The following is a 10129-nucleotide window of genomic DNA, read 5'->3' as shown; positions in this document are numbered from 1 at the left end:
AGAGTTAGGATTCATTGTTTCGTTTGTATCGTTCTTTGCGTCTATTGGTTTTCTGAACCAATCCAATTGTAGACACCATTTCAGTCACTTTTGGGTAAGTGTAATTTTAGAGACCCCAACTTAGTCAATTTCCGTTTATGCATAAACCATACGTAAAGCCAGCGCTACAGTTCTTTCTGTAGCAACTTTTTTTAACCGCGAATCTTTACTTTTTTAAATCGCACTAGCCAGAATCTTCTTACCCCCAAACTCCAGACAATTTGCGACCCCATTCTAGTAACTCCGTCGGGAACTCTGTTGAAAATGCAACCCCCTTATAGTCAGTCGTGAAAATGCGACCCCATCCAGCGGCACATGCCCATTAATAGGAAGTACCCCGCCTTCCCCTCCCCTTAAATGACTTGACGCTTACTCATATTTGGTCAATGCACAAAAGTATTTTGAGACCTGTTCTTTTATTCGTATCATTTGTTTAACTACAGGTCAGAAAACCTTATGGTACCAACCTTATCGAAAAAAGGAGCTGCAAGTTTTGTTCAAAGTGCATCAACCGATCCTTTCACCATAGAGTGGTACATGAAAATGACGGATAACGCTGACCTCAACAAAGATTTGGAGTCAAGGTTCACTTTAAAAGACTCTCGTTTCCATGATACTCCAACGCTGATTGATTTTGCAGTTGTGTATGAAACGTTCTACAAACATCACAGGGTATGGCCCCAATTTACCCTTTTTTTAAATGATAATTTTTAATTTTTTAAATGATTCGTTCCTTAATTTCATGAAAGGTACCTTTGCATAAGTAAAAGAATGAATTAAAAAAGTTTGAATCATTAGTAAGAAAAATGATTAACTGGAAAGTACACTTAAATCCGCAAATCTGTGCACGAATTCCGCCCAACATCTTTCACATAGTCACAACGTAAACAACTGACAACCTTTTTAAAGATGATTCCTTAAACTTGAATTCAACATCTTCAGTAGATGTAAGTTCTTGAACCAGTCGACAGAGATATCTCGGAAGGCTTTTTCATTGACTTCAAGCCTAGTGCAACAAAGAATTATTATGTTTCCCCTGTTATCCGCTTACCTTGTTTCTGTAAACCTTTGAAAGAACAGAATCCCAAGCCATTACTTGTAGGCGCCAAATCGTGTCCTCGAGAGCACGCTGCCGAGGCTCATTTGTAGACAATTCTTTTTTATGACGCTTGGCTCATTCCGATCGATAAAACAGACAAACTGGTAGTTCAATACGATAACGTACAATTCAATCTAGTTGCATTTTTTAGCATAAATTACTGAAACTTAAAACGCTTGTGGCTTACTTGCATTTGCACTTTTTTTTCAGAAAGGTAGTGCTATGAGTGAGTTAAAGCTCGTTCCAGCAATCGAGGAGAACTTTTTCAAAGACCGGTGTTTTGCAGATCAGCGAGTTGCAGGCGCAAATCCAGTTCAGATATGGCGTGTAACCAATAAAGAAGGTAAGTGTTTAACGGGTATTAGGAGACGATCTCATTTTCAAGTCATTACTATTTCTAGAAGGAAAACATCAGAAATATTTTATTCAGTAACTAATGGTCGTGTATCTTATACAACATTTTCCTGATTTACACGACTGAAATAATGAAGTACTTTATTAATGTGTCAATGTATTTAGTTTTTACAACTAATTGGGGACACAACAGATAAATAATTATTACAGATTAACATAATAATTATTATACAATTGTGAAATATATATATCAAATGAAAATGCGCAAAATAAGACAACAGACATAAATTATAATAAATCAGTAGTCTCTAAGAATTGCAGAGGTTACAGCAATTATCGTTGTTGTTGAAAAGTGACGTTAGGTCTATTTTCCTAATGTTCTTTTTAAAAGACTCAACGTTCAGGGAGTCCTTCAACTTATTACCTAGTTTGTATGTAAGGCCCTTGGTATCTTAAAGAATGCTTTCCGTATTTAATAGAAAAGTGTTAACGCAGGGATATCCAAGTCACTGTTTCTTTAAGTGAATATCTAGAGTGTTTCTGCTTAAATAGTTCATTAATAATATTCAGTGCAAGGCCATTCTTTACTTCATACATTAATATGGCGATATCTTGAAGTCTTCGATTTTGCAGTGAAGGTAGCCGTGCTCTTCGTTGGATTCGATTTTTTTCGTTGATTAAGAAGTTTGCATTCCCGTCAGCGTTGCATTACATAGACAAAGTCGAGTTTCTAAATGTAAAACAATATTTCCCATCATTTTGTACACATTGCATATTACACTGATTTATTGGGGGTTTTCATATGACGTCACGGCGGCCATGTTAGTGTACAGAACAATGCTGTAAAATGTCTTTTTGGAATTTGACTTTATTATTATGCAAAAACTTGTGGAACCATTTTCTATTGTTTTGCACACCAACATGGCCGTCTCATCACGTGGATGAAAACCAAGGATTCCCTTTCCAGTAAATATAAAACTGAAGCGAATGTCTATTAATATTCCTTCTAAAGGTGATTAACCCTTTAATTAAGGCCCGATTTTGTGGGGGGGGGGGGGGGGGCGCATTGACGAGTAAAATCTTCTGGCACTACACAGAGTAAAAATCTACAAGTGGCCACTGGCCACTAGCGCATCCGTCAAATATTAGGTAAAGCTGTTCTTACTTTACCCTTACTGTTTGTTGATTTCTTATTTTGTTCTCATTTTCCTCTCTTTTCTCTTTGCTAAGATGACCATGGCATCAAATGGAAGGAACTTTTGGAGGAGAAATTAAACAAAAGTTTTGACTGGGAGGAAACCTTCAAGGCGGCTCTTTCAAAAGGGGATGAAGACACTCTTCAACAGGTATTAAATACACTCGCAAATTCCGGGTTCGCCCAGGGAGGAGAGAATCCAATGAATTTAACCTTTCTTGTGGCTCTGAGACATTTAGATATCAGTAAGAATTAACGCAATTAATTTGTCAAAAATGATCCTCCATCTGATTGTTTTAGCCTGCTCTTATAGCCTTAACACATTAACAAGAGCTTGGTGTGGCCTTCTGGTACACACTTTTGCCCTGCGTTTTCACAGAAATCTCCTAATGAAGTCAATGAATTGAATGTCACCTGAATCTTTTCTTCGGTAGGCTATTGACAAGGGCCAGGTTTACGTCAACATTTACCCTGAACTGGACGGCGTTAAAATGCCAAAAGCGCTTCTTCATGACACAAAGTTTAATCACACTGTGTTACAGATGAGTTCGCCCATCGCTTTGTTTGTCGTCATTGAAAGTGATCCTGGAATCAAACGACTCGTTCCTGTGGCCATTCAAATGGACTCAACACCAGACTCCAAAGTCCACACGCCACTGGACGGCAAAGACTGGTTCTTGGCCAAGTCATTTGTACAAAGAGCTGATTTCAATTCCCTGCATCTGATTAAAAAGCGACTCAAGGCACATCTGTACCTAGATGCACCATGTACTTTGGTAGAAAAATACTTTTCTGAATATCACCCAATTTACCAGCTCATTCGACAACACTGCCGTGCCTCTCTGGAAACCAATAAGTTATTTGAGATAAAACTCTTTGGTGAGTGGAACCCGCTCAAGCTTTTATATTTCTTTAATATTTTAAGCAGCTTGATTCGTTAGTCTTGGCTCTTAGAGATCAAAAATTATCAAGGGTAAAGGTTAGTGTTATTTTTAGCTTGAGGTTAATGTAGCTGTTTATCCTTACCGGAGGAACAGCATTATGGGTACACTTTTGTGACGCTTATTGAAAATTTCGTACATCTAATTAGGGGCCTGTATATTTTGATAAAAGGGGGCCTTTTATTGCAATCACATTTTTTACTGGCTTCTTTAGATTTAAATAATGCAGGTTCTAATTTTCTCTCTTTTTTACAGGTCGAAGTGCTCCTATCTATAAAGTGCTTAGCATTGATTATTCGAGCGCCTTAGAAATGTTAAACAAAGAATATGAGAAAATGTCATTTGAGGATTTGAATTTGCTGACAGATTTGAAGGTTAGTTAGCGGTGTAAAAGAGCCAAGAAAAGGGTAATCGCATTATTCACAGTTCTCTTTTCTTTTTCACCCGGTAATAGCTTTCGGATGATGCTGAGTGCAATAAATGAACAATCCACTGTACAATTTCTATACTTCAATATATCACATTCCTTGTTTCAAATTCCAAAAGGCTCCGTTTTACGTACATGCGATCTGTCTGGATCGCAGTGTACTGCTCTGCATTGGAACCGCGACTTGGACTGAATGAAAAAAGGCGATTCTGTGATTCAACTTTACAATTTGGTGAATTTTTTTTATTCAAGAGAGGCCGAATATACCTTTGACTGTCTTTGCTAACCGAGGTTAAGAGCAGTACCGTTCGTTTCCCGCCTTTCCAGTTCATTTTATGCGTGGAAAGCCCCACCCTGCCAACAGAGCCTTTCTTAACTCGACCAGAAAGAAATGAATCTGCAGAAATCATGTTAAGTCTTTATTGAGTTTGCGCAAGCGGTTGCTTGGGACAGTTTCAAACCCAGGCCAAGACTTGATCGCACTCCTAGACGCCATATTGATTTTCGTGCTGAAGGCTCCATTTTGACCTTCACCTTGTCAAAAATATGATGCGCGCGCTGCCTAAACCATTTTGACCGGAGTGACTAGCCCAGAAACTTAGGCTGCAGAATCAGGCTACAGCGACTTAAGGAGGGGAGGTTCGAGCTAATTGTTTGTGCGCAACTTTTACTGCGCAAGTAACGCGACTGTAATATGTCATGCATTACTTCAATCATTAGTTAAGATCTTATGGCAACAAAAACGCCGGGGAAAAATTCCCAGGTCGGCTAAAGAATGGCACATTTATTTCCAATTCATCGTGAAACGTTAAAGAGAAAGGACCGGGAGGCTTGAAAAGGTCGCTAATCGAGTAGTGGTTGAAAGTTTTGAAAACTCTAGGAAGGTTAGTGTTAGTCAGCGGCGTTGCGTACATTTAATGGGGTTGGTTTTTTAAGATGTTTTTGTTACGTTACGGACTCCTTAGTTCAAAATGAATGCACGTTTTTGAAGTTCTTTTCCTTTACTTTCATGAAAATAGAGCAGAATTATTCTCTCTTCCTAATCCACTTAAATAGTGCGGTCAGAGATTATATTTCACAAAAACCACACTCCAGAAGATGAGAGCCTGCAGAGCCTGTCTTGCTCGCCCTCGGGTGAATTTTAGAGAGGCTCTGCTCGCAGGGCAGGGAAGCCCATAAATTGGACAGAATTAAGCAAGAGGCCGTAAATTATAGTTTGGCCCTAGGAGAAGAGGTTAAAAAGATATTCAAAATATATTCTGGCGACTGTTTCATCAGCAGAGCACTCGCGCGAACTTTCTAAGATATACAATAACGATGTCTTTGTCTTTAAGCTAAGACAAGCTATTTTTTTTTATAGAGACGTGGAGTGGATGATAAAGATAAGCTTCCATACTATCCTTACAGAGATGATGGCATTTTGTTGTACGAAAAGCTGGACGAGTTTGTCGATGCTTACATAGATGCGTATGGAATACTTCATTTATTCAGTAGTCAAATAAATAATCTAACGTTAACATATCGCTATAGAATTAAGCTGTCAGAACAAAAAAGCGCTTTTTTTCAAATATTATGACAGAGCCGAGAGAGCATTCACCGGACTTTGATCTAACGGGCAAGCCTTGAATCAAACGACGGTTGCTCGGAAATAATGCAAAGTTTGTCAAATATTCAAAACAGCCGGTGTCCTTGCCCTGGGCAGGCCCCTGTGGTCTACGTAGGAAACCTAAGAGATATTTAACAACGAAGGAACTCGTATTTTATGATGATAGGAAACTTAAGCACGCGACGTTTTTGAGACGCAGACGGAAACCGGAAGTGAGCTGCTTTCCCTTTTAACTTGTCTTCACACAGCCACATTTATATTTACAAGTATCTTTTCGATTAGTTTAGAAAGCTGGAAGACACTACTGTCCTGGCATGCGAAAAGTTCACTTCCGGTTACCGTCCGCGTCTCAGAAACGTCGCGTGCTTAATTACGCTTCCTATTTTACTGTAAGCCACGAGCGAATCCCATCACGAATCCTGAGATTTGATTGGCTAAAGTTATCTATTGTTTGAGAAATATTGAGTGACAACAAAATACTAAAAGGTGATCTGTACACCGAATTTAGTCAGTATCTACATGAAATGGAGTATGGTATGCTTTTGAGTACCTACTAGAAAAGTAGCATTGCTGATTCTTGTCTGTGGTTCCTGTACAGTACGAGTAGCGGCTCATGATTGGTATTCTACGTATCGATTCTTTGCATTCTCAAATTCGTTGACGTCGTTGCGCAATTGTTAATTAGTTGCGTGTTATTTCTAGGTATTACGACAACGATGAAGAGGTGGTTTCAGATGTTGAACTGCAGGAGTTGGTTAATGAATTGTCTGCTGATGGTAAAAAGGGTGCCTTTGGTGGAAAGGGCATGGTAAGACCTATCCCACGTGCTTATAACTCCTACATAGAGCGAGTGTCAATCGAGTGTCGTATAACCAAAACCAAAGTAATTACTTTGGGCAATCAAAAAGGACGGAGACAATCATGTAAACCAATCAAAACTCGAAGTAATTACAGTTAGCCGACACAAAGCGCGGGAAAATGTGCACGCACGAGCCACGATTTCTTTTGGTTTCACTTCTGATTGCTTGAAAAAGTGCTGCGAGAACTTTGAACCAATCACTGAGTGAAGTAATGCAGAACCAAATCAATTCACTAATTACTTTCGACACTCAATTGTAAACCTCTCTAATAGAAATATTTAGTAATTGCGTTTACGGCAAACAGCAGCTGAGGCTACTGATCATGCTTGTCAAGATAGATTGAATCTCACGAAAATTAATTCAAAAAGGTTTCTTTGAGGCTCCCCGCTTTCCGCAAACGCGATGCAAAATCTTTCTAATGTAAGATCCTTTCTTCAAAACACTCTTTGGTAAAAGTATGTTAATCTCTTTAATTCTCTGAAGGTTAAGGAACTTCCAGCCAAGATAGAAAGTAAAGCGACCTTACGAAAAGTGCTCGCAACACTGCTGTGGGCATTTACCGGCCAGCATACGGCCACAACGTATCCAATTTTGGAGTATGGCGGTTTTGTACCTAATGCACCTCATAGGCTGTTTGCTGATAGTGATGGGACGTACTCGTTTTCCAATAACATGTTTGGAAACAAAGCTGTTGCACTGGTAAGTCAGTATAATCTGCGTTTATAGTTAGGAGGTAGTGTGGCCCTGTGGATAGGGCTGCGGGTTCTACCCAATTAGCTATAGACATGTCTTTAATAATAACAACAACAACAACAATAATAATAATAATAATAATAATAATAATAATAATAATAATAACTTTATTTAACAACGGAGTCCTTATCAATAAAAAGTGGTCTTCTAAAGAGCCGTGCGCATTAACACAAATTAAGCTATTTCTAAAATACACTAGCGGAATAAAAACTATTTAAAGTAGTGACCTGCTTAGCTGTTCCATGTTACTGCGCCCCTAAAAGGAAAACTATTTTTGAGGGCCTTAGTTTTCGGCCGTTCGACTAAATCACACTTTGTAAATAACCAGCTGTTTCAATTATACTACTAGATGGGTTTTTCACCAGCATGTTACGTTGCTTGGTTTAAAATGAAGGGGTTAGTTTCTGAAGAACTCTGTGGAGGTGCGTCGGTGGGAAAGTGAAATACGAAAAGTTGTTTTTTCTCAAACGAGTTGATAAACTACGGTCAATTGCCAACGTGAAGCGATAAAATCATTGGTTGACATTTCAAAGTCTAGCACCTTGTTAGCACGAATTGGTGAATTGCGGGTTTTTTTTTAGGTTTATATCGGAGAAAGTGGGGGCGTCAGTCATGCCATTTGTGGTGGAGTCTGTGGAACCTTGTTGCAGAGTGTGAAACAGGGAATAGCGCACTTAGCATAATGGGTGCGATTCACAGAGTTGGCGCCCTGGCCATTGATGTTGCTCGAACTTTTCAGTTCGTAGTTACCTTGCCTTTCCTTTCCAAGCTGAATTTTAAGATCCAGGAAAAAGACCCAAAGCTTGGGATATTGACCAATAGACCAATTTCGATATATTAAATTTCAGTCCCAAACATAAGGCATCATCTTGAGGTTCTGAGGAATAAATAGAAGGATTTGTATGAGTTTATTCCCTAGAGCCTCGAAATGATGCCTTTTGTTTAGGACTAAATTTTAATATATCGAAATTGGTCTATTGATGATACGTGTGAATTAAAACCCGAACACTTTCGCCGCGCTCCGTCAGAACGTTTACTTCGAGCAAGTATTTAAAAGTTACTTAAGGCGATCTTGAGAAATTAGATAATTAGCAAATTATTGTTATTCACTTTTGTTGTGTTATCTATTCTTGTTAATGATCCTCAATTTCTTCCTTTTTCCGGAACAAAGTTTTGCCTGCCAGTTGTGTCAGTCTTAAAGAGGCTATTTATCAAGACAGTGTTTGTTCATATTATAACAGGAAATAGCGGAGCTGAGTTCTAACATCGCAGGGATTCACCTGGATCATCTTCTTGACTACTCAGAGAAAATTGAGGGCAATAAAGGAAAACTGGTGGTAGAAAAGATCTTCAAAGAACTCAAGACTTTGCACGATGAGATTCTAAAAGCAAACGATAAGCGAGTTCATGAAGGCTTTTTGCCTTATCCTTACTTTTTACCTGAATTCGTCACAAATAGTGCAAGCACGTGATTTATTGCTGGCTCCATTGCTCATCTACAACTGCCTTTAATGAATTAGAAATACACGCGCTCCTGTGTCCATTATTGTTCACCTTCCTGCACAGTGTGCAGAGAAAGTAAAAGATCATTTCTAAAAGATTTGTGTCCTAGGTTAAGATTCCTTCTTATTGTTGCCGTCTGTCTGTTTTGTTCATGGCCTTCTCTGCGAAACGGACACGATTCTTATGGTTGGCGTTTTAAATTACCATATGCATTCATTTGGAAGTTAGAGATGTCGTTAAGTATAGGATGTAACCTTACCAGTTAACCAATCAACAAGCGATTGCAATTGCTTGTATCATACTGAAGGATACAAACATTTTACTTGCTATTTAAGTTCAATTTCAGTGTTGTTACATTATCTTTAATTTGATTTTATTTTATTTTTCCACAACAAATAACACAATTATACAAATAAAAAAATACTAATAGACAACTTTCCCAATCACATAATGCAATACATTTTGGGGGTTCTTAACATAAAAACAATACGAGTTAATTACTCTTGGTCCTGTATAATTCTTCAGTGAACTGGATATCCGTTGTTTTGATGCAAATCCCCCCCACCCTCCCCCAAATGAACTGTATTATGGAATTTGCGAAAATAGTGACATTGCAAACACTCATGGGGGTCGATTTCATTTGGGAGAAGGGCATCAAATAGGAGTATAATAACGGTTACTTGTTAAGTAGCCTGAGCATGGGTTGTTAGAAGGAAGAAACGACAGGAAGGCCCGAAAGGCAGTTACCAAAGATAGGACTAATATGGACGAACTATCTTACTTAAGTTTGTGTTTTAGTCAAACAGAGAAAATCGTAATGCTCAAGGGCGAGAGAATAAGTAAGAAAGCGAATGCCTGAGCCCTGTGAGATTTATTTGGAATTTATTTTTGTGACGCATTCTCTTTCCCAGATCCCATCATTTCTCTTAGCTGGCGGGGCCTTCGCACGAGAAAACGAAGGGCTCTGGAGACATAGGATTTGCAGTCCTAGATTCTGGTACTTTCCGATATGGGTCGTCAATAGTACTAAATATGGAGGAGCTCAGTAGAGTCTCTGTGAAGTGTTAAGGGGCCTCAACTTAGAGAGTGTGTCCCTTCGTGTCGAACAGAAAGAAGCAATAGGTAATCCCGTAGTTTTAAACAAAAGACACTCCTTTTTTTTTTACAGACTGGCTTCCCGCCAGGTGACCTCTTCGAGCCACATCGGCTATTTTTACTTCCGGTTCAAGATCTTATTGTTCGCAAGCTAACCGATGAGAAAATTTGAATTTCCTGTCTCCTGAGCCCTTGGGAAGTGGCGTGGAAGCGGCGTGGACGAGGCGTGGTCCAAGGAGGCTGCGTGGTCCTTTGGT

General features: G+C 39.0%; 1 protein-coding gene across 1 annotated transcript in view; it reads left to right on the top strand.

The window, feature by feature from the left end:
• Positions 1-9187, top strand: part of LOC138041065 (allene oxide synthase-lipoxygenase protein-like) — a 14949-nt gene extending 5762 nt beyond the window's left edge. Inside the window, exons 5-13 of the mRNA XM_068886841.1 lie at positions 483-711; positions 1349-1481; positions 2723-2838; positions 3122-3566; positions 3884-4002; positions 5416-5522; positions 6364-6469; positions 7005-7220; positions 8516-9187. Of these exons, the coding sequence (XP_068742942.1) occupies positions 483-711; positions 1349-1481; positions 2723-2838; positions 3122-3566; positions 3884-4002; positions 5416-5522; positions 6364-6469; positions 7005-7220; positions 8516-8746 (1702 nt within the window). The 3' untranslated portion in view covers positions 8747-9187. The remainder of the gene's footprint in view (positions 1-482; positions 712-1348; positions 1482-2722; positions 2839-3121; positions 3567-3883; positions 4003-5415; positions 5523-6363; positions 6470-7004; positions 7221-8515) is intronic.
• Positions 9188-10129: the final 942 nt, after the last annotated feature.

Source organism: Montipora capricornis, chromosome 3 (assembly GCF_036669925.1).
Source record: "Montipora capricornis isolate CH-2021 chromosome 3, ASM3666992v2, whole genome shotgun sequence".
In the NCBI taxonomy this organism is placed as follows: domain Eukaryota; kingdom Metazoa; phylum Cnidaria; class Anthozoa; order Scleractinia; family Acroporidae; genus Montipora; species Montipora capricornis.
This window is presented reverse-complemented; position numbering and strand designations above follow the sequence as displayed.